At 40.2% G+C, this 26,073-nt stretch overlaps 1 protein-coding gene across 1 annotated transcript; it reads right to left on the reverse strand.

The window, feature by feature from the left end:
- On the reverse strand, positions 22,610-23,167 carry LOC109950813. The gene has a single exon (XM_020570945.1). The coding sequence runs from the start codon at positions 23,165-23,167 to the stop codon at positions 22,610-22,612; it is 558 nt and encodes a 185-aa protein (XP_020426534.1).

The raw sequence follows: 26,073 nt of genomic DNA on the forward strand, positions 1-26,073 counted from the left end.
AAAAAACGTACCAGTGGCAAAATCGTAAATATTTCAAAATGGAATTTTTAAAACCAGATTTCTCTCTCTCTCTCTCTCTCTCTCTCTCTCTCTCTCTCTCTCTCTCTCTCTCTCTCTCCCCCCTGTGAACAGACCCCTCCCCCAATTTTTTTTCTTCTCACGGCAGTGACTTCAACACATCACCACCGCCACCTCCGCCCTTCGTTCTTTCCCTCTACTAGCCCTGCCTCTCCTCAGCCTCAATCCGCTGCTGTGATTGCCGGAAACAGGCCGATTCAGACAATTTTCTTGAAATTTTTCGGGAGCTCGTTCTTCCTCCTCCGACCACCATTTCCTACAAGTGAGGTATGGATTCTCATCTACTCTTCGAGCTCTAGCTGATGGGCGGGTAGGATTTGATCAATTTCTAGCCTAAGTAACTTGATTTGTAACCCAAAGTTTGGCTAGTTTTCAAGTCGAAATTCTGGCCACTTGTAGTTCGAATTAGACGTTGCTGTAGTTGAAGAAAGTGTTCCACTCGTCGAGTATAGCTATAGCAGGAAGGGTGGCCCTCGGTTTTGAAGTTTTTGGGCCACCAATATCGCTTAGGACACCCACGCACTGCCCGCGTGTGGGCTCTGTGGAGGAGGTGCATTGTATTTCAATGCAATCTCCTTGTTGTCACGAGCACATAGGTGTGCTTGGATTTCAATTCAGATATCGTTTGGATTTTGAACGGATTTCGCCTATTGTGCATTATCCGGGTTCAATATGTTCGAACCGTTGGATCGTCTCCAATTTAATTAATGTTGATCTAGGCACTCCTAGGATCATGTAGGATTTTGCGGATCGTGAATCAGAGTCCCGGATATTCAAATTCAATAATTTGAAGTTTAATTAAATGAAAACCGTCCGATCGTACGACCGTAATCAATCCGACCGTCCGATTCGGACCAAACTTACAGGATATGGTTATTAAAATGTGTGGCTCCTATAAGAACTCTTGGATTGGTAATTGGAGATCGTGGACCCCACGGGGTCCTGGGTCGACCTCTTTGAGAATTTATCGCTTATAGAGTCTCAGGTTTTTTCAGACTGTTCTAACCATTGGAGATGTTTAAAGTGGGCATAGGAATGGTCTTAAAATAAGTACACGCACTTTTAGAAGCCGGGGGTTAGGATTTTGGTTTAAATATTTTTAATGGCTTAAATAGATACCTGGGCACCGTCAGACCCGCAGGAGGGACCCTCAAAGGGTCAACCTAGCTCGGACGCCCAGTGAGTGGACTTTTGTTTTATAAATGATTTTATGCAGGTAAAGTTTCATTATTTGATCTTGAATGAATTATTAATGAGTTTTGCTTTCCAAGCATAAGTATTTAAATTACAATATTTTTGGTTATATGTTGTTATATTTAAAATGAGAATGGCTTGGAAAGTAGAAAGGATAATGGCAAGAGGATTTAAGGATAGAATAAGAAATAGTTAAATTTTCAGGAAATATTTTAAAACCACGATAGGTACCCATGTTGCCTTCGGATTATTGTTGCCTTCGGTTATATCAGTGCGTTTGACAGTTGCCCCATGAGTCCTAGATATATCCGGATTGTGTAGAGCGAAGAATGTGGATCAAGTTGACTAAATGTCCCCTGAGTCTTGCAAGAATTGCGACTCAGGTCGACTTTGTGTTACCGAGACCTGCGAGGACGTGTCACAAATTGTGACACGAAGAATTGACATTATAATGTGTGAATTGAATGGAAAAATTAAGGAATTGATGGATAAATGATGGGTACACCTAGGTGGAAGAGAAATCTTTATTTTTCAATGTTTTAAACTAGTGTGACGATTTATGCAAATAGATGAATTGTTATATAAATATAAATATGCATGTGTGAATTTTGTACGAGTATAGCATGCGACTTTAATTGAGTTTTCTAAATGTTTTAACAATGGGGTTAGTATGTTCGTATCCTATTTTACAAAAGTTTATTTTTGTCCACTTACATTTTTTTAAAAATGTTTTCCCCCCCCAGGCAGTAGTCGTGTACCAGAGCGCCCCCACGGGCCAGTAACCACTCTTCACTCGTCCTTCCCACTATGTTGGATATTCTGTTGTGATCTTGTCATTCCATTGTAGATTTTTGAATTAGTTTGCTCTGAAATTTCCCTAGGATTTCTGTAAGGACTAAGGCCATTTAGTTCTAATGATGGATTGTTGGAATTTTATGTTGATGCATGTTGAACGGTTGGGATATATGTATATATTGCTTTTTGTGCAGGTGGAAGTATTTTGGGAAACGAGCATTTACAGGGGAGACATTGCCGAATTTTTGGCAGAAGTCAAACATGAAGTAAATTGGTTTTTAGTTAAATGGGCAATTTGGTCATTTGTGCTCGGCACCCACCAGGTGTCAGATACGGGCAGGGTTCGGCTCAAATTCCAAAGTGAAATTTGAGTCGGGTCTTGTCAACTTAGTATTAGAGCATTAGGTTTAAATTCTAGTAGACTTCGCACTTTGTGTGCGTTCCTGTTTTGATGAATTCATGTTTCTTTTGACAGAATCATGGCCCAAAACGTGGTGGCACTCGTAGAGGGACCCGACTTCGAGGACGGGATCCCTCTCTTGAGCCGGAGAACCCTCCGATTCCGAGTCTGGCACCTGAACAAGTTGTGCAATCATTTGTTGGAGGTCCAGCAAGAGCTGTACCAGTAATGCCCACTCTACCGGTTGATCCGAATTTTTAGCATACACTGGAGCTGTTGACCCATGCCTTGTCTAGAATTGGACATACCAGAGATGCATCCCTTACATATGTGAACCAGGCATAACTCCAAGCTTTTCCTTCCTCCTCGTAACCTTCCAAGCTATAAACATCATAGCCTTCAAGCGTCAAGCTTTTCCTTCCATCCTCCCACCTCTAGAACTCATAAATCTCTCTAGAATCATAGTCACAAACACCATAGCCTTCAAAGTCTTAAGCCATGCTCTTTAAAACCCCTATTCATTTGACTGCTATAAGCATCCCAACCACCTTCACAGCCAAACAATCAAACCACCATAGCCATAGCTTCAAACAATAAGTTCTCAACACCCAAGCTTGAGCATATCAAACACCAAGCCAAGAATAAGCATTCTCATTTGCTAAACTTGTATGTCTTTAGCTCCCACACTCCAAGCTCTCATGCCAAGCTCATATAATCTCAGATAAACATCACAAGTCATCTTTAACTATCCAACGCACGACCAAGCAATCGTCAAGCTGCTGGAAATCTACTCAAGCCACACATCCTTTATCTCTTTCTATATATATATATATATATATATATCTCTAAAGGGTCCATCCCAAATCTGAAATACCCATCCTCTCAATCTAAGCTGAAAGACATTACCCTTTTGGTAAGAAAACGCACACATTGCAAGCTCTTCTTCTAGCTGCCGAAAACACCCAAAATCTAAAGCCTTAATCTTTTCTTTAGACTCATTTTCTCTTAGCTTCCAAGCCACAAGCTTCTCATGCCAAGCCTAGTAGTATCTTAATTCACCAAAGCAAACTCTCATGCCAAGCCTGTGCAACATCAATGCACCATCTACAACTCTTTGTCAAGCTGCCGGAAACATCAACACAAAACACGCAGCATCTGGAAGAAGAACAAAGTACTCCCCTGGGACTTGCTTCTCCCTCTGGATGCTTTGGTCCTAGTTCTCGCTAACTTAGAAAAAGGAGCAATGAAGGCTTGATTCATCACTCTATGGCGGTCCAAGAATCAACAAGCCTGGATGAGCCTTCCGACGGAAAAAGACCCCAACATAAATGGCAACTTGGCTGGGGACTAGGCCATTAGTTTTGCAGTGGTTCCTAAAGAATCACATGCTCTAAAATTAGTATTCATGCAACTGCACTACAACAAAATTTGCTTTGTTCAGTTGTTCTTAAAAAAAAAAAAATTGATGCAAAAGCATTTCTAATACTTTCTCTTATGTTGTAGACTTATGTTGTAGATATACTTTCTCAGATAAAACATCTTGCGAAATGCCTATGGGAGCATTGGCAAATCCATCATAGCAAACTGCACATGCAAACTCCAAATGACTTGGGGACTTCGTGCCAAGCAAAAGAGAGAGACAAGAATCCAGAAGTTGCTGTAAATTTTAGTTTTCCTCCTGGAGGAAAGCAAACTGTTTATTACTTATCTAGAGGAAAACAAGTTGTATGTATCTGTTCTAGCAACTTGCTTCACCTCTCCCTTCTCATTTTCAATTTGCTTATTCCGGAGATCTTCTTTGAAGCAAGTTGTAGGAGAACATTAAAAAAAAAAAAAAAAAAGAGCAGGCCTCTACTCTATTTCTCGACCTCGAGTAAGCCAAAGAGAACATAACCCAATTCTGCAACCAATTGTTGACCCCAACAAGTTGACTTGGGGGCTTCATGCCAAGAAAATTCAAAGAAGGACACCATGCCATCCAAACAAGCAACAAAAAGGTGGATGGGTTTGCTTACCATAATGCAAGATTGTCTAGTATAAATCATCTCTTTGATTACAACAGGCCTAGACAATCCTGCATTATGGTGATAAACAGTTTTCTATTTCCCATTTTTGAAATAAGTCAAGTACTGCTAACTCAATAAACTATCTACTTCTGAGTTTCCACCAGTAATCAGCACACCTAGCCTTTGTCAAAAATCAATTTTGCAATTCACTGCCAAATATTGTGCCACTCATACTCATGCAACCTTGTGCTGTAAGTAATCAAACAGGACCTTTGCAACAAGCCAAGAAGGAAATTACAACATGCCAAGCAAATCAATCAAGCCAATTTACATGAAAAGAAAAGAAAAAACCTCAAGTATCTGGCACATAAATTTTAGGAAATTTCAAATTTGCTCTTGTCATACCAGGCTATACCTTGATTCCAAGGAATTGTATGACTCAACTTTATTCCATTCTCATGCCAAACCAAGCTAAATCTTGATTAGATTATCTACATCCTGAGAGCTAGTCTAAGCTATATCATTCCAAGCCAAGTTACATTCTTCCAGCACCTACTCTGCAAATAAAGAATTTCCAGCACCTGCCCTATTTCAAACATCCTTCCAGCACATGCCCGATTACAAACATCCTGCCAGTGTCTATGCTTCATAACCTCTAGGACTCAATCCATCCTTACAACAATTAAACAAACTCATTGCATCTCTAAAAGAACACTGAAAGTGACCTCAACAACTAGCTTGTTCTTTGTCTCACCCAAAGTCTCCTTCGTCAAGCAGTTCAAATCCTCCATAAGCCTTCATAATTTTTTCGGACAAGTTGCAAGCAACCAAAACTCACTTTCATGCTATCAAAATCCTAGAAAATGAGACTTCTCATGCTTTCTCATGCTTTGGAGCTTCTAAACATGAGAATACATTCGCCAAAATCAGGCGCCGGAAAGGTACTCATAAACAAAGGGAGGCGCCAAAAGCATAATTTTCCCAGTCAAGTCAAGGTGCAAGCAAGCAAAACTCACCTTCATGCTATCAAGTTCCTAGCAAATCAATAAGAAGATGACATTTCTCATGCTTTGAGCCTCTCAATCAAGCCTGAAAAAGAAACAAGAAAATACGTTAGCCAAAATCAGGCGCCGAAAAGGTACTCCTAAATAAAGGGAGGCGCCGGAAGCATAATTTTCTCAAAGTGCAAGCAAACTCATCTATCAAGCATTTGACAAATTCACAGGGCGTAATACCAATCCACAGGCCAATAAATTTCATTTCATTCAAGCATTCTGAGCAATTCAAGCGTTTGAAGCAAATTGAAGAACTCATGCTCTTGCGACAATAAAATACAACATCACGCTCTCACGATAATATTGCTCAAGATCATACTCTAGCAATGCCCAGATCAACACTCAATGCCAAGAGAAAGGACATGCTAAATTCTCAAACAAAAGAAACACGCTAAGCAAAACTTATACACAAGCTTTCCAACAATTCTAGCTGGAACATCCCACTTTTAAAAAATCACTAGAAATCAAGCTTACAACCAACAAATCACAAACTTTGCAGATTAGAACTAGACATATCAAGCTTCATTTTCCCAAAATTTCATTGCATTTAGAGCTAGGGAAGCATGTCAAACAGATTCCCGAAACATGCCATATAGTAGAAACTACACAATTCCAGCAGCTTAACGACCCGGTCCTAAACTAATAATTAAATACTAAATTATTAAAGAAAAAGACAATGTTACCCCGGAATATTTTAATAGGTTTACTTGTTGACTTGTTGACAGGGAGACTTTGGTGAAATTGTTACATCTCGGCCCGAAAAAGTGTTAAAATATTTAAGGTAAGAGAGAATAAATTTAAAAGAGGAAATAAATTGAAATAAACATTAAAATAAAATGATTTGAATTAATTAAGGTTTTTGAGAAATTAAAATACTGTTTAATATTATAAGGGGTAAAAAGGTCATTTTAAGTTTAGGAAGGAATTTGGAGATTTCGATTATACCGTTGCGTAGAGCACGTCGAAACAAGTCCGTAGATACGTAGTGGACTCGAATTGGGATTGTAACGAAGAAATGACGATTAAAAGAAGTTCAGTGGCATAACTGTAAATAATTCGAAGTTCAGTTTTTTTTAAAACCCAGATTTTCTGCAGTTTGGCAGCTCGACCAGCTGACTTCCAAAGGTGATATCTCTCAACTCCGGCCACCAATCGAGGGAAGACCAGTCCCGTTAGAACCACCATACTTCCCTCTTCCAGTCCTAGCCCATCTCAGCCTCGATCCGCCGTTGTGGTCGTCGGAAACCGCCACGAAACAGGGCGGTTTGGACAGTTTTTGATGAAATTTCGTGGAGCTCGTTTGGAGACCTCCGACCATCATTTTCTTCGAATTTGGTATGTTTTTCCATCCTTTCAATGTGTTCTAGCTGATGGTTGGGTAGGATTTGATCAATTTCTAGTGTAGGCAACTCGATTTGTAACCTAAAATTTGGCTGGATTTCGAGATGAGATTCCGACCACTTCCGGTCATTTTTCGAGGTAGGTCCAAGAACAAAAGTGGTTTCAAATAGGGTGTTATACCTAGGACAGGAGTTTGGACTGGCGGTTTGGAGTATTTCTGGCTGCCGGAAATTGATCAAGCCACCCATGTGCTGCCAGCGCGTGTGGCGTCGCGTGGGCTGCATAGTGAGGTCAGTCATAGTCCTAGAATGATCCTCGTGTCATCACGAGTGCGTAAGAATTCGCGGATCTCAATTTGGACAATGTTTGAGCCCCGATCGGATCTCGCATATTGTGCGATTTTCGGGTTTGATACATGTGAACCGTTGGATCGTAGTTATTCTCGTATATGTCAAGCTCGACAATTTCCGGATCGTGTAGGATTCAATGGATCGGGAATCGGAGACCTGAATACTCCAAAAAGGCCAACTCTAAAGCTAGGGTTACAGTAACCGTCCGATCGTGCGATCGTGAGTAGTCTGATCGTCCGATCGAAACCAAACTCTCGGGACATGTGTCCTAGGCATGTTAAGACCTCTAGGAACTCTTGGATCGGAATTTTGAGATCGTGGACCCCCCGGGTTGACTTTTTGGGACTTATCGCTTTTGAGTCCCGAGGCACTCCTAGACCGTTCTAATCATTGAAAAGGCTTATATAGGCTTGCGAATGACTTCAAATACAATGCACGCTGTTCTACACATCAAAACCATGCTAATCTTCATGCCAAGAAAAACAAAACGACTACGGCCAAGCAACCAAGCATGGATATTTCAGCATATTGAAGAACCAGCCATGCCATGCCACTGCCAATTATTTTGGGCAAAAATTGATTATTTGGCCCATCTCACTGCCACTACGTGGCCCTAATAATCAAGAGGGCTAATGTTGAGGCCCAAAAAGTCACGAGAAACCCAAAGACATTTAAAGCCCAATATAACATATAATGTTGGTCATGCATTAATCCAAGCTGTATTTTGGGAATTAATTTATTAAATAAATATAGAAATAGTGTGCATGCCATGCCCAACCAATAATACTTCATTTTACCTATTGGAAACCAAAGAGAGCTGTCACTTTCCATAAATTGGGAGGCATTGCAAAGGCAAAACCAACCCGTCTTGGTTGCTACAAGCCTCTCAGCAACCATGAAAACTCACCTTTCCTCAGCTGTTGCAAGCATTCCAATAGCCATCACAGACATTCCTGAGGCATCAACCTCTATTATTTGGCCCCAGCAACCATCGACCAACATCTCTTAGTTGCTCAAGCACCCTAGCAACCATTAGACCACCTTCCTTCCTCCTTTCGGCTACTGCAAGCATTCCAGCAGCCATTCTAGCCATTCCTTAGCCATCACAATCATTTCTTCTACTTTCTTAGCCTTGAAATCCTCCATCTTCCTTATAAAGCCTCACCAAGCATAACTCCAAGCTTTTCCTTCCTCCTCATACCATTCCAAGCTATAAACACCATAGCCTTCAAGCCTCAAGCTTTTCCTTCCATCTACCCACCTCTAGAACTCATAAATCTCTCTAGAATCATAGTCACAAACACCATAGCCTTGAAAGTCTTAAGCTTTTCTTTCCTCAGCCATGCTCTTTGAAAGCCCATTCATTTGACTGCTATAAGCATCCCAACAACCATTACAGCCAAACAATCAAACCACCATAACCATAACTTCAAACAATAAGTCCTCAACACCCAAACTCAAGCATATCAAACACCAAGCCAAGCACAAGCATTCTCATTTGCTAAACTTATGGGTCTTTAGCTCCCACACTCCAAGCTCTCATGCCAAGCTCATATAATCTTAGATCAACATCAGCAAGTCATCTTTAACCATCCAAAGCATGACCAAGCAATCGTCAAGCTGCTGGAAATCTACTCAAGCCACACATCCTTTATCTCTTTCTATATATATATATATATATATATATATATATATCTCTCTCTCTCTCTCTCTCTCTCTCTCTCTCTCTCTCTCTATCTCTAAAAGGTCCATCCCAAATCTGAAACACCCATCCTCTCAAGCTAAGTTGAAACCATAGTCATTACCCTTTTGGTAAGAAAACGCACACATCGCAAGCTCTTCATTTGGTTGACGTAAACACCCAAAATCTCAAGCCTTAATATTTTCTTTATACTCATTTTCTTTTAGCTCCCACGCCACAAGCCTCTCATGCCACGCCTAGTAGTATCTTAATTCACCAAAGAAAACTCTCATGCCAAGCCTGTGCAACATCAATGCACCATCTCTAACTCTTCGTCAAGCTGCCGGAAACATTAGCACAAATCACGTCGCTGGAAGAAGAACAAAGTACTCTCATGGGACTTGCTTCTCCCTCGGGATGCTTTAGGTATAGTTCCCACTAACTCAGAAAAAGGGGCAATGAAGGTGTTTCCCTCTTTTCGCCCGAGGCGGCTGACGAAAGGAACTTTTGGTCCTTCTTCTTTTGAGTGCGGGACGTGCCACCTCCAAGCCACGAACTTGGGCTTGAATGAAATGTGAGTAGATGGATGTGTTGCGCTTATAACTTCTGATCAAACGATTGATCGACCAAGAAAGGAACCTGCTCTTGGCCTAGGTTCTTTCACTTCCTCGGGCTCGAGGAACCTGCTCTTGTTTTGTAATTTTTAGGGTTTTAGGTAAAAATAATGCAATTAAACTAAATGTGCGTTTAAATGTAAAGACAAGAATTAAAGTGCGATAAAACAAATCAAAGCGGTAAATAAAGCAAGAACGAAATAAAAGCGATAAGAATGATACGAACAATAAACTGAAATAAACTTGAAATTAAACTCAAAAAAAGTGCGATAACAATGAAAAGTAAGGCAATGGAAATAAACTTAAATTTAAATGACAAGAAAATATAAATTGAACAAGAATTTAACTTACACTAAGGAAGGGAAGAACTCGCTATACTAGGTGCTTGAAAAGTAAAATCCTAAGTCTAGGAAAAGAAAAGTGCCAGACAAAAAATAGGTTTGTCTGTCTCATGTTGTGTCTCTTCTGCATCCGTTGGCCAATGGGCTGACCATTGAATGGCCAAATGTCAACTCTTTTAAAATTCTTTCCTTTTGAAGCCCCCTAAATCCGTGGATCACGTCGGCGAAGATATTATGGTTGCTTGATTTTCTCTCGTTTTGGAATCGTCATCGACATCCTTGATTTATTTCCTTGTATGACCTTCGTCACGTGCACACTAACCTTTGAAAATCTTGGGTGCGAATTCGTGGCTTGGGTTTGGACCTCTGAGATTTCATCTTGACATCTGGTGGAACCTCGTGCTATTTGAGTTGTTAGGATTCTAGATTTGGCTGACCATTAGCCAAGGTGGGTGGCATGGGAACTCCAAATATTTGGATATTGGGCTTGGCCCTATGTTGGACTATCTTTGAGTTCTCAAATATTCGAATATTGAGAACTCGGTTTACATACCTCCAATTGAATTTCAACTCCCTTGACGGAAATACTTCCTGCTAACTCCCTTGGCAGAAATACCTCCCGCTGAACTTCAACTCCCTTGGCCCAACTTTGCTTGCACAAGTGTTGCGAGGAGGGCGCCTGGATGCGCAAGGAGAAAATCAGCCTCGGCCCAACTTTTTGCAAGATGAGTGGCCTACCAAGGTATTTAAGGAGTGCTCGACCCAACTTTTTGAGAAGTGCCTGGCCACTTTTGCAAAAGGAAGCATTCGAAAAATTTTGCAAGGATATGCCCGGCCACTTTTGCAAGGATAAGCCCAACCACTTTTGCAAAGGGAAGCGCTTGACCATATTTTTGAGAAGGTACCATGGCCTTTGAAGAAAACACCTCGGCCACCCTTTTGAGAAAGCACCTCGGCCTTTAGAAATTCTCGGCTAAGAATTCCACCGCTAAGAATTCTTCGGCCGCTAGGAATTCTTGGCTGCTAGGAAATCTTCGCTGCTAGGAATTTTTGGCCACTAGGAATTGCGCCACTAGGAATTCTCGGCCGCTAGGAATTCTTCCGTGGCGGATTCAGGACCACCCCTAAACAGTGCCCCCTAGATTCATTTAGCCCGAAGTTGGCGGATAGATAGATGAATCGAAATTTTCTCAGATGTTGATTTCTAAGAATTTTTGTTCGGCCATTTGATGGATACTTTCCTTTTATGATACCTATTTCTCAACGAGAGACATCGTTTCATTATAATGATATTTTCTTGCGGCAGACTATCTTTTCGCCATTTCCCAAGTCATTGGGTAATATTTCTTCAAGAATTGACCATTGATTGGTGAATCATGGATCCGACAATTTTGGTTACTTAACTTATATGCCCCCTTCCCCAATACTTGGTGGACGAGAAATGGACCTTCCCAAGTTGGAGACCACCTACCAAATTTTGGATCCTTCGATCCCATTGGAAGAATAGTTTTCCATACCAAATCTCCAACCCCAAAACTTTTGGCCTTGGTCCTTTTCTCGTATGCCCTAGCCACCGCCTCTTTTTGGGCTTTCAATTTATCCAAAGCACCCAACCTAACCTCATTGAGGTCATCTAATTCTTGTGCCAGAGCTTGATCTTACTCATCCTTACTCCATTCGGCATGACGGGCCACCCTTAAAGACTTGATCAAAATTTCAAGTGGAAGGACGACATCGTGACCATAGGTAAGGGCGAACGGTGTCGTTCCCATGCCAGACCTTTTCGAGGTTCCATATCATAAAGTATTGGAGAGGAGAGAATGCCATTTTTTGGGATTATTATCAATCATCTTTTCCAAGATCCCTTTTATCACCTTATTGCTAGCATTCACTTGACCATTCGATTGAGGATTATATGGGTTAGATTGAACCATACTTACCCCTTAATTCCTCTCGGCAGCTTGGATAGCTTCACCCACAAAAACCGTTCCTTGGTCGGACATGATGGACTAGGGCAAGCCGAATTGGTGGATGATAGTCTTATAAATTCTATCACCTTGACCTGGTGACCTTCTTGAGTGGGATGGCCTCCACCCATTTTGTGAAAAAATCGGTGGCCACCAAGATGTACTTGTGGCTCTTTGATGACTTTGGTTGGATTTGGCCAATCACATTCATTGCCTGACCTTTGAAAGGCCAAACAAAGTTTCTCCACTGGGGAATACTTCCTTTTGGTGGCCGTTAGAATTCAATTGAGGTAGTATACTTGCTTTTTCCTCTCATCGTTCTCTTGAGCTAACAAACTTCCAATGGAGTTCTTCTCGGCCAAAATATACAATTTCAAGGGTCGGCCCTGCCTTGGTGGAATGACCGTCGGAGGCTTGGCCAGATAATCTTTAATGATGTCGAATGCCCTTTGGTGAGTCTCCTCCCACCAAAATTCCCCTTCATCCTTGAGTTTTAGCAAAGATGAGAAGGGCTCAGCTTTCCCCGTGGAGTTAGCTATGCATCTCCATAGGAAATTAATTTAGCACAACAAAATTTGCAATCCTTTCTTGTTTTTCGAAGGGGGCACATCAATGACAGACGTAGCCTTATTTTTGTCAATTTTAATTCTCCTTTGGTGCACTAGGAATCCTATGAAATTCCTGGCGAAAACCCCGAAGTCACGGCTTACAAATTTGGCCTAATAAATTTAGCTTTCACAAGCCTTATAATTTCTTCCTTGACCTGTAATTTTACTTCTCCTGACATTTGGAGGGGCGGTTGCTTGAAGGGCTTGAAATCTTCTATTGTTGGGAGATGATGCTCTACCAAGTCATCACTCAATCAAGGCATCTTGGTGTAATCCCGAGTGAAGCAATCCTTGAACTCTCTTAAAAGCTTTTCCATCTTGGCCCGGAGTTCTGGCTTCATTAGGCCATTGATGTAGATTTGCAGATGACGCCAATTCCACTTCCTTGAATTCGAGTGCATCATCTTCTAGATCTTCATGGATAAATTCCACCCAATTAGCGGTGGACCCATGCTTGGCCGCCCTTCAGGCCCAAAAACCATTTAGCCATCTCAAAGTGTCTTCTACCACTGCCCTTTTTTATTCCTCTATGGTTGCACACTCATTGAGAGAGAGAAGAAATCAGCTATCATGGAGTGCTCACCATCTACTTGGGCATCGTGTGCCCCCAAGTCTATCAATTTTTAGGGTGAGACTCTCATAGGTTGGCCGTTGGTATCTGACCCAATAAAATAAAGAAGCCCGATATCATTCTCATAAAATTTTGTCTTCACTGCATTGGGGGAAGCCATGAAGGGCTGTGCATCGGCCTGAACAATCTCTTCATTGCCATACTCGTGCCAAAATTGCAAAAATTGATGAAGTGAAAAGGGAGCACACATGCTTCCGTGGATCCAATCTCTGCCCAACAAAGCATTGAAATGGGCCATTGTCTCCACCGCAAAGAAAGCCATTATCCTATCATTCTGCCCCACTCTAACTTGGAGTGCGATGATCCCTTTTGATGTTGTGGTATCTCCCACGAATCCACTAACCGTTGTCTCGGTCAGGCTTAGTTCGTCCGACCCTTTCTTTCATTTCCCCGTGAATGAGGACGGGAGGATGTTGACTATAGCCCCCATATCTACGAGAACCTTTCTCATAGGAAATCCATCGAAATGAGTCCCAGATATAAGGGTTTAAATTGGGAGGACATTTTCTTGGCGGGCATTTCATAGCAAACATGTTCTAGCAATTTCTCCTCCGTCTTAGGCACCACGGTGTAAGGTTGGTCATTCTTTAGCCTTATGGATTCAATTTTGTCAAAAACAACTTCGTCCAGGTAATTAGATTGATCTGTCTAAGCTTCCAAAAATAGTGGAAGTGTGATTACCATGGCATTAACTTCGTCAAAGTCCTCAAACTTTACTTTGGTCTTGCGCACCTTCAACTCGCTCCCAAACTTGGCCATCTCTTCCTTGCGTTCCTTTTCGAGATACTCTATACCCTCCTTCGGAAATTCCTCTAAGTACTCATCATCCCCATATTCTTCATCTTCGGCCATCAAACCTTCAGCCATACGTTCGATATCCCATTAGCCTCGATATCGATCATGACTTGGTCTTCCTCTTCCTTTGGCCCACTTTCTTTCATATGGGGCTCGCCCCTAGTTTCTTCGACCATGTACTGGTCGTTTTCTCTTTTCTTCTTAACCTCGGTGGGCTGAGCCTCCTTGGTCACTATGTCTTGGTGACCAAAGGTTTGGTTTTCGGTCAAGCAACCCTTATTTTATCACCCTTCAAAGGTTCCTTGCCCACCATTTTGGTTGGCCTACTAACTTCAGCCTTAGAATTGTTTGCCTTAAAAGCCCTGGTTAAATGTGTTTTCAACTCCAAAATCGGTTCTTAAGGGCTATGACTACAACTCGGCCATTCACCCATTCTCGATGCAACTTTATCTCTTGGGCCGCCCTTGCCGCCAAAGAGGCCGCAACATTGTCCTTGGCCAATTCTACTCCATCCAAAGCTTTTCTTGAAGCTCAACCAATCAGTCAAGTTGGGCTTACCTCTTGTTAGCCCATTCCAACTCCGTATTGCATGTGGTGGCATATTGCCTCTGAGCTCTTCTTGTTTGATTTTTGCTCAAAGGTACTGGAGGAAGTTTTGGACCCCTACTCCTATACCATTGGCCCACCTTAGTGTTTGGCATTTTGAAAGCTGGAACACCATTAGCATCCTCCAAGTGAGGTCTTGATACATAAGTCACCTCTCGATTTTTGCCCTCGCCCATCAGAATCCACTTGCTTTTTTCTCAGCTGGGATTCAGCGGATCAATCTTCATACCTCAATGGCACATGTCGATTTCTCCTCTTAGGCTGATATCGTGGTCTTTCTTACCTATTGTTGGTAATTTTTAACAACAATATTAAAACCTTGCGGGCTCGTTTGGTACGTCGGACTGTACTGATTAATTTCCGTCGGATAGTATTAATCTGTTCCGGAGAGTACTGACTATTTATCCATAATATTATAAGGCGCTTGGTGCTGTTCCGGATAAATAATCTGACTAAATTATACTGTGTTTGGTGATGTTTCGGATAACATCATATCAGACTATTTATAAATTAAAAAATAAAAAATACAAATCTTTGACACAAATTTTTTTTTGGTAAGATTCATATGACAAGATCTGTTTTTCAATTATTTTTGCTAAGATTTTTTTTCATATAACCCATTATCATAATTGTAGTATCTCATAAAAATTCCAACATACTCGCGTACGTTAATAAAAACAGTACCAAATAATGTATAATTCAAAGTGATCACATATTAAGGTGATAAGAGCAAAAGAGAAAGTTGTTCATAAACCAAACTACATCAAAGAGTGAATCACAACTCCCACGCCCTAAGTAAGAGAAGAACAAATGTTTTTCTCATAGCACCATCCAATGTCAGGAATGTTTTTTCATCACTTGCTTTCTCCAAAATTAGCCGTAGTGCCTTAATTTGGTCATTAATAGACAAGTCCATCTTTGCTTTTCTAATAGCAATTGACAAAGAAAAAAAAATGGTTCCTAGAATTCAGGTTCATACAATTTTAATTTTGTAATTTTGCTCTCCTAGTCGTCAGGTATGTATGTATTGAACTAAACTACCAACACTAGCACAGTTGTTTGTTTTTGGACGAAAACTGGCAATACTCTGTTTAATACCAACAATCTAAATATTCCCACAACGTCGAATCACTATATCACATACAAAGAAAACATTCGATTAAAAAAAATGCCAAAAAAAAAAAAATCATAATCTAATTTCCACTAAAAATTTGAAATATATAAAGCATACTGAAGAGAGTATGAAAAAGAGAGAGAGTGAGAGATGGATACCTGGAGAAGAGTGAAGAAAATAACCTGTGGAGAAGATAGTAGAGAACAACCCTAGGGAGAAGAAGATGAAAAGAGCGTCTGATTTTTTTCGTAGAACGCGTGTTCTTTTTCCCTAGCCGTATAATTAAGCGTGTATTATCTAAACCAGGGTGTGTGGGTTGTATTAGTTAGTCAGGTAAGGAGAGTATTAAAAGCCCAACCCGTATAAAATAGTCGGATAATTAAATAATACAAGTTGACACCAAACACCTGACATAGACTATTTACTCCTATCCAGAGTCTAATACGGTGTACCAAACGAGCCCTGCAAGTGCAGAATTCAAATGATAGTATAGTAAGCAAGCAAGGCTTGATTCCACAGAGATTGTGATCTAAAGAGATGTTTATCAATGTCACACAATGAAAATTAAAACACAATTAAACACGAAAACAAAATAAAGATTGAAATCACAAGGACTTCCACACACACACCAACACCAAGGGGGGTTTTGATTTGATTCTGTGAATAAAACAAAATAAGGAAAAGAAAACAAAACAGAATTTAAATTAGAGTTTAAGAGAAATTGATTTAAAATCAATCAAGAACAATAGCTAGGACTTACTATCCACCTCCAAACAATCAATCAATCCATAAACAACAATAGATAATCAATTTCTAGCAAGCATATGATGACGACACTCACAACAAGATCATGGCATTTGACTCGAGTTGTATGATTCTCTCTTAAGTGTATGTAAAGTGTATGGCATTTACATCAATATGTGTATTCTTAATTGAAATCTAGTATGGCATTTACTCAAATTAACAATCAAGAATCCATTAAGATCAAAGAGAATATGAGTGTCACAAAAACCCTAAAACATGGCATTTGTTATTAGGAATTCAAGAATCGATTTCTCAAAACTAGTTCTTAACCTAATTATTCGTTGCAAACAAGAATACATTCAATATGGCAATTGACCTATGTCCTACAACAATTTAATTCCAATACATGCTTCTACGTTAGCTACTCAAAGAAACAAAATATCAGAATTCACATAACATAGAGAAACCGAAATCATCACGCTTGTATAAACTAAAAATTCATTAAGGGCTTCAAGATTAAGCCCTAACTAACAAGAAATTAGTTACTCATGGTCTTGGATGAACTCAAAAATAAATACATAAGAACTGAAAATTAAAAGAAGGAAGGAAAAGAAAGAACTTGTTGGCAGCTTTCTCCTCTTGCGTGGTTGATCTCTTTAGGACGTGAATCCCTTATATCAGGCCTTGGCTCGTCTTTTATATTACTTATATCAGAGTTCTAAACCCTAAAATTGACTGAAAAGTCGTCCAAGAAGTCTTGGTAAACAAGGAATCCAAATAGGAAAGTAAAAATCACAATTCCTAACTCCATAGGGAAATACAGCTCAGCCCAATTGTCACACGATTTGGGGATCTTCAGCCTCCTAGAAAAATCAGTAAAAATATATTTCAGAAATATAAGTGTCTTATCTTTCCAACCATATATAGCACTTAACTTGAAAAATTCGGGAAGGCTTCCGTTTCTTCATATTCACTTAACATGTACGAAACTGTCCTGTCTGCACGTAGGCTAACTTTACTTGTAATACTGTACCAATTGGCTTGGTGGAAAATTCTAGAAAAATCACAGATTGAACTTCAAGATGTTAGCTTTCATCTCCAATTGGCCTTGTACCAAAATTCCTCCGAAAAGTTGATTTTCCCTTAAAAACCTTCTAAGAGCGCAGAAAAGCTGAAAACCAGAAAAGTAAAGTAATAAGCCCTTTTTAAATCTAATTCTCTTACAAAACCTAAGTAAAAAGAGTATATAAATGAGTACATTTATGGACTTATCACTGAGCTAGAAGAATAGTCCTCTTCTGCACGGCTAGTTTGGGCACTAGCTAATATAGAATTCTCAAAAGTGTTGCTCTTGAACCGTTCAAGTCTTTGGCCTATCTCAGCAAGTTTATCTGACATATACTACCTGAGAAACAAAAATAAAACTAAATTAAGGTATCTAAGATTAAAAAGAACATAGATAGGGTTTGAGAACAAGTAATTATCGAGGACTGAAATCAGTCCCTGGCAACGGCGCCAAAATTTTGTTGTTTTCCTTCCAAGTGCCAATATATGGTTAGTATAGCGGTACAAGTAAGGGTGTCGAATCACAGGGACTGATTGGACCTCTATAAATTGCTAGTTTTGAAAGGATCCTAGATAAAAATGAAGGTGACAATTTAAAAGTAGTTTTTGTGTTGTAAATGAAAAATAACTTAAAATGCAAGAAGAATGTAGCAGTGATGATATATTGATGTAGAAAGAATAGGCATGAGACTAGGGATTTCGAATTCACCATTGCAAAACCAATTACATGTTTATAAAGTTAAACTGTATTCATCTACCAACCTGTTTCTAGAGTTCGTTTTACATATATATGATCAGTCATATGATGTGTTGTTTTGATCAAATTCTCCTAATTTGCAACCTAATTGGGCTGTTCAACTTTGGTTCCAAGTTAAGAGTCATTAGTATGCAAGAAAACGTTAAAGAACCAAAGAAAATACATGGCAGGATGTTTGCATAGCACTCTCTTTATTCATTCACATGTCTACCAAGATTAAGCATGATGTGTACTATAACCTTGTCCAGATAATCTGTAGGCAACCCTAATGGTGATCCAACATTAAAATTAACAAACAAATTTAACAATAGATTCAGTGAATGAAACAAGAACAGATTGATGAACTGAATACTTTAACTTAGAAACATGGATCAATGTTACAAGGCTACATCGAAATCCCTAGCTATGAATTTAGTTATACATCATGTTCACAAAGATTAAAACGAAAATAAATAACATGAGTGAAAATAAATTCAAGAGAGGAAACCCTTGAACCAATTCTGATGTTGAACTTCTCCAAAAACAGCCATCTGCGATGAGTCCTGATGGTGAAATATATGAAATAGCTGGGGGTTTAAGTGTTATGAAATGAGAGAATAACCAAAAAGGAGAGCTAGGGTTATGAAATTTGTCCAGAATAAATAGGGTATGTAAAAGTGGCTAAAAGGCAAGTTTTTATGGTTTAAAAGAGACTACAAGATATTTCAAAGAGATCCTAACAAATTAGCCTTTATTTTGCACGTTTTTGCCTTATTTGGCACCTCCAAATCAGGCTAGAAATCCCTATTGGTTTCCCATTCAACTCTTAGTCTTCAAACAAGTTAGGTTGCCCTTAGATTCTTTATTTGCACTTCAAAACAAGCCACGAAACTTGTTTTCACGTCTGAATAAGGGTTAGTTCCAAAAATGGCATGTTTTCATTTCTTTTGCCTTCAACTTGATCCTAAAGTAGATGTAACTGCATACTAATACAAAATAGGGTAAAACGCAACAAGTTTAACTCAAAAATATCACAAATAGACTAGAAGTGGATGGTATAAATGTATAAATATATGAGTTATCACCTTCAACTTGGACTGCACAAATAGGATTGGTCCTTACTTCGCCATTGGAGGTGAAGACATTGAGAAGCTATGCCCTAACTTGCTCCTTGTTCAACGTGCACAGGTCAATGTTGTGGACACGAAAGGATGGAGCAGCTGAAGAGGATAGAGCAGAGAAAGGTGTGGTTGAGAAGATGGTGGCAGAAGTCATGGAGTAGACTACTGGAGCTGCTGAAGGCATGGCTAGTTAGCTGGATGTGGAAGAAGTCGTAGACCAGATGTTCGCTACTGGAGTCTCGGAGTAGATGAAGACTCCCTCATCTTTTTAACCTTTTATAATATGCTTTCTTATTTAGAATAATTGGTCTTGTTTTACTATCTTCTTCTTGTTGAACTTGGCCAGTTGGTCACTTTTCTATGAAAATTTCAGTTATTTTTTCATCTTGTCTTGTGAACTGCTTGAGTGACCAGCTAGTGTCTTGGTGTGCCTTTCTTCTTAGAATGTTTGAATGTTTATCTACCGCCTACTTGAAGAGTGCTCTTCTACTCCATCTTCATGATACTTGGTAATTTTCAGCTTGCGTCTCTTTGAAGGCACAGTTTATGGGTGATGATCTGAGTGATCTGCTTCATAAGACGCTTTGTGGAGAGCTACACATTTCTTTTGAATGAGAAGCTGAATATTGCATTGATACTTGCATGATTACATTGCTTTATTTGAAATAACTAGATAAGTAACTTGGAATCTCCAGCAGCTATTTTTCTACTTCGAAAGTGGGCAAGGGTTAGTTGCTTGCCAGGGGCTGACCCGGTAGGAGGAAGTCTTATGGGTAATATCTTTAGAGGTGGTGGGCATTCCACTGCCTTGAAATTTCCTTCCCTTCCAAAGTGTCAAGTATATAGCTTCCTCTGCCCCTAGACTGCTGATCATGTGCGGAGGAATGATTGCTTTAGTTCCATAGGCGAGGGAAAATGAGGTTTCACCGGTTGATCTCCGTTTGGTGCATTACAAGAAAAAACCTTTTTTGTGACCAAATTTTCTGTAGCCAACCAAGTTTTGGTGGCCAAAGAAGCTTACGGGAGAGAAAATTATACAATTTGGTTGCCAAAGGTTTCGTCAACTATAAGACTTCAGCCAACTAAATGGCGACCACAGTACTCCAAGGAGCTCATCTACCCATTTCCCTTCAGTGCGTTCTAGTCTCTTTTTTAGGCAATCCAGTATAATTTTGTTAGATGCCTTAGCTGGCCATTGCCCTGCGAATACCTTGGGGTAGACATGTTCTGCTTGATGCCATATTTGGTAGAGAAGGTGTTAATCTGCTTGCCGATAACTTGTGAGCCATTGTCGGTAACCAGTGATTGTGGACAACCAAACCGGCAGATAATGTTTTTCCAGACAAATCGTTCCACGTCGGCTGTTTTAGTATGATATGGGAATGAGCTTGTTATCTTACAGCCTTCTACTAAACCTTTCTAGCTTCAGATTCATCTTTAGACAGATTTCCATTTGCCAGGTAGTCGATGATGGGGTCTTGCTAGCTAGGGTCCTTATTAATCTGCATTGAGTCAATCTGCTCAATCTTTTCAATGCTAGGTCGGTCAAGGTGTTCGACTGGGATGGAGCTTCTGAATTGAGTGTTCAATGCTAATTTTAGGCTTGCCAATGCGATGGCATGAGTGTTTTCTGCCCGGGGACCCTGTTGGATAGTGTAAGTGGGAAACCCCATGAAAAGCGTTTGGACTTTGCCAATGCATCAGCATGAGTGTTTTTTTCGATGTTTTGCCATGTACTCTCCTGAAGCTTGATCCTCGTATTCTGCTTCGTTGTTTGACACTAGAAAGCACAGCGTGACAGCTTGTTCGCACAAAGTTCCGTTTGGGGTGACTATGACGACGCCTGCCCTAGCTCCCTTGTCATTTGATGTTCCGTCTGCACGTAACTGCCACATGTTGTTGGCAAGTTTGGATCGGTGGGGGAGGTATCGTCTACTTTTTCCTTATTTTTTGTGACCACCTCTCTTCTTTGGCTGTAACAGTGAACTCTAAGAGCAAATTTGCTAAAGCCTAGGAGGCCGGTAGAGGACGTCATATTGACTGAGTTTGGTAGCCCATTTCTTGAGTCTTTGAGAAGCGTCCAGGCTGTGAAAGATCGATCTCAAAGGAAATTTTGATAGGATGATTATCCGGTGAGATTGTTAGTAGGGCCTTAATTTTCTCACGGAAACTACAAGAGATAAAATTAGCCTCTCCTTTTTGGATACCGATTCTTTACGTCGAGGAGAGCTTTTGATATGTAGAATACCAGATGTTGTGCCTCCAGCTCTTCTCGGATAAGAGCTAAGCTGACTGTTGAGTTGGACACTACCAGGTAGATGAACAAATCTTCGCCTGGTATTGGTTTTGATAGTAAGGGAGGCGAAGTGAGGTATGTCTTCAAGTTTTTAAAAGCTACTTCACACTCTCCGTCCTATTTGTCTATTTGTCTTTTTGTCCTTTCTTCAAGACTTTGAAGAATGGCCTGCAGAGAGCTGTTGTTCTACCCGTTAGACTTAGTATCTCCTTTGTTGTAGCAGGTGAATTTATGTTGAGGATGACTTTGATTTGATTTGAATGTGCCTCGATGCCTCTTTAGGTCACTAAATATCCCAAGAATTGGCCGAATGATATTCCAAATGTGCATTTGCTCATATTCAACTTCATGTTGTATTTTCGAAGCAGACTGAATGCTTCGGTAATAATCTTGATGTGGTCTGCTCGTTGGGGAGCTTTGACTAGCATGTCGTCTACGTAGACCTCCATAGTCTTGCTAATTTGCTCCTTCAAATTTTTGTTCACCAGCCTTTAGTACGTTGCTCCGACGTTCTTCAGCCTGAAGGGATGACTTTGTAGCAATATGTACCCCTTTCTATGATGATCAATGAGGTTTTTGCTTTGTCGTCTTCATGCATTATGATCTGATTATAGCCGGAGTAGGCGTCCATGAAGCTTAGCACAGGTACTTATCTTTTTTTGCTACTAGAACAACGAGCCATTCTACGTAGGAGACTTCTTTACTGAAACTTGCAGCTAGAAGCTTGTCAATCTCAGCCTCAATGATGGCAACTCGCTTGGGAGCGAAGTTGCACCTTTTTTGTGCTACTGGTTTGAAGGCTAGGTTGATGTGAAGGCGATGACAGTTGATATGAGGATCATTCCCTGGCATGTCAGATGGCGTCCATGCGAATACATGTTTGTTTTCCTAGAGGAAGCCTGCATGCTCTGCCTTCTCCTCTGGGCTTAGCCGCGAGCTGATCTGCACTTTTATCTCTGGCTTGTCAGGATCAAGGGGTACTAGCTTGACGTTCTCTTCGGGCTTCCATCCTTCTTCACGAGAGCCCTCCAGATGGATTCCTTATGCTTGGTCCTGATTCTATAATTGCTATTAGGAAGTAGCTCTTCCTTTTCCTTTCTTGTCTGCTTGACTGTCAGGAATGGGCTCTGCTTTCTCCTTAGTTTGTTCTGCTCCTTTCAGATCTGCTTGATTCACAGGGAGGAATTGTGTTTGCTTGCTTTTCTTCAACTCTTGAACTAAGCATTTTCTCACTATTGCCCAATCACTGTTGATTTGGTCGATTCCGCCCCTAAGGATTAGGTACCGGATTTTCTGATGTGTGGCGGATGTGATGGCGTTGATCTTGCCAATCCATGGTCTGCCCAGGATGTCATTATAGGGGGAGACTTTGTCAATGACCATGAAGGTTTGCCAGCTGATTACTGTTGGAGAGTAGACGTCGAGGTCTATCTTGCCCATTGTAACCGTTGTTGGGCCATTGAAGCCGGTCAGTGACCTAGCTGATTTGTTTATCTTTGTCTCCAGACCCATCAGTTGGATGACCTCCAATCGTAGGATGTTGGCTACACTGCCCTCGTTTGAGTAGATTCGGTCGGACACGGCCTGAGCGATTTGAATATTGATGACAAGGGCGTCATTGTGCAGCATATTGAGGCCGATTAAGTTTTTCTTTTGGAAGCCGATCACGGGATCGTCTTCCGCTGGTGGGAGGCTAGTTGAGATTTAGGAGATCATAGTGGCCTTTCTAATCTTCATTTTCTTTTCTTTGTTGGTGACAGGACCTGACCCGAATTCCTCCTAGGAACTCTTGTCGAATCCTATTACATATTCCGGCACCCAAACGATGCCGAACTCACTGCTAACTTTACACCTCTCACCTGTACTTTAAGAAAAATGCATTGAGACTTCTACCGAAATTTCAGCATAGTCTTCCTTGCAAAATGAACTTTTCCCACACTAACACCTATAACAACAACAATCTAATAATCCCAACTAGCACACACAAATTTCATATGGCCTCCTGCCTCAAATTCAGTCTCCAATGGGAAATATCAGAGCAACTACTTGAGTTAAATTTACAAAGTTAGTTTCCAAATAAACAACGAAAATGGAAAATGAAGTTTCCTACTAGGTAGAACTACAAGGACTTCACCGATGTCGGAGTAGCTTACGTGATCATCCGAACTCTGAGCTGTCTACTTCCTGGGGCCGCAAAACAGTAAAAGTGTGAGTGGACAAAAAGAAAGTTTTTCTTGAACCTAATTATACAAAACATACTAACCACTCTGTTTTCGCAAACCTTTGGAAAACTCACTAAAACACATGCAAGTATACGTACTGGAACAACATATAATCAATACATATGTAGGTAAAATAAACTCGGAATTAACTGGTAAGTAAAATACAATTGACCCAAATCTTGTACTTCAAACAACATTTAAATCCAATACATCGAGTAAACTTAAAATATAATTCAACAAAAATCAAGTTTCAAACCATTCTTTGAATTAAATAAATCAAGCAAGCTGAAAATACAATTCAACCGAAATCTAGTCTCAATCCAATTCATACAAAAACTCTCCACCCAAGTATACCTATGGGGGAAAATCCTAGCCGAATACCCACATAAGCAGGTACATGCAATTCGCTGGGCGGACACCTACAAAATAACCTTACTGTAGGTATAAGCAAACTATTGGCCGGACACCTGCGCAGTCAACACAAGCACATGCGATGTACTCTAGTCAGACACCTACAAAGTAGTATCTATATAGGTACATGCAATTCTAGTCATATGTGTTTGTGAAAATAATCTCGAGGGAGAATATTCGCTTCTAGATCCTTCAACCTTCGATCTTCCTTCTCTCTCTTCCTCGATTCCTGTAAAAAAGATTGGAGTAAAACAATAGCTAAGCAAAGGGTACGGAGTTTATGTATGGTATGAACCTTTCCCCAATTTGTACCATCAATGTTGTTGGATTTGGCATCTCTTCTTTGTTCTTCACTTGCATGTTAATTTTTGCTTGGGTATATATATGTTAAAAAACAAATGAAAATCAAGTCAATAACATATCAATAACATATCAATAACATGTTAATAATGATATGAATAAGATAATGGTGTTGAATTGGAGGAGGCCCTCAAAACCTTCCACATTTGAAGCAGTGCAGAGTGCAGAGTACCTCTCTGGCGCTAGAATTTATATATTTTTTGAAATAAATATTATTTCATTTTTTTACTAAATTTGGCTGTGAAAAATGAGAACAGATAATAATAAACTCATGAATAAAAATGCAAAGCATTTGAAATAAAGGCTGATCTATGACGATTGTGGCTGACTGAAGAAAAAGCTAGAAAGAAAGAAGGATGTGGCAATGCTTCCTTCCACTGTATTTCTTATTTATTTATTGATTTATTTTGTGTTGTCTATGAGATGACAATAGTTGTCATGTGTGTAAAGTGCAGAACTTGCCTAGATTGCACTCACACTCACTCATGCATCAACCATTGATTGGAGTTTGGATCCATAAATAAAACACATGAAATTGTTTGTAATTCACATAATCATTGCATTAACAAGTATTTGCACAAAATTTGTCATATTGCTTTGATGATGTTAGAGCCTGTGATCAGTAATCCCTATGCTCATGTACTTTGTAAAATTTGTAATGTGCCTGGTTGACTAGTTGTGTAAATACCAATGTGATTGTGCAAATACGTGGTAGTATATGTGTTCACGTTATTTCATCTTGTATTTCAGGAAATGGGATCCAACGTGGAGCTGGTATGGCTAGAGTCAGAGGCATATTCGTCACGTGTGAACAACTGCTCACATGCAAATTCATCTCTAGCTGCAATTCGAGCGAAGTTGAGTGCTGAACAATTAGAAAAATTCAAGACATCATGCTTTGGCCATCTTCTGAATATAGATAAGATTCAGTTTAGCGGGCAGATTGTGCATGGGGTTATGTTACGTAGAGTAGCGGGGCAGGGTGTGAAAGACTTGGATGGACTGAGTTTCTTAATAGGGTGTGACGTTGCTCAGTTCACTCGTCAGGATTTCTGTTTGATCACAGGGCTTCATTTTGGGGAAGTGCCTGAAGTTTCCAGTGGAGAGAGTGATGAAATTAGACTTCAAAAAATATATTTTATAGACGAAGGAATTACATGTAATGCTTTAGAAGAAGTATTTCTGAGGTGCACAGAGGAAGATGACATCTACAAGCTAGCTCTTATTTACTTTGCTGAGTTAGTGGTTTTGGGAAGGGACAAACATTTGAACATCAATCTAAATTACCTGACCCTTGTAGAGGACTTGGATGCATTCAACAGGTATCCGTGGGGTTTGGTGTCCTTTGACAAAACCCAAGACAGTCTATTTTCTGCACCAAGAAAGTATGTGAAAAGCTTTGAAAATAAAGAGGGAAGAGGGAAGAGGGAAGAGGGAAGAGGGAAGGGGAAAAGTAAGGTAACGGGAACAAGCCGGAGAAATGAGAAGGGCAAGAACGATAAGCATGGTGAAGTGCAAAGGGGTGGCTGGAGTTTTAAAGGT

Source organism: Prunus persica, chromosome G8 (assembly GCF_000346465.2).
Source record: "Prunus persica cultivar Lovell chromosome G8, Prunus_persica_NCBIv2, whole genome shotgun sequence".
Lineage (NCBI taxonomy): Eukaryota > Viridiplantae > Streptophyta > Magnoliopsida > Rosales > Rosaceae > Prunus > Prunus persica.

Coding starts and splice junctions, on each gene's coding strand:
- LOC109950813 (XM_020570945.1), bottom strand. CDS start 23,167: ATGCTGCACAATGACGCCCTTGTCATCAATATTCAAATCGCTCAGGCC.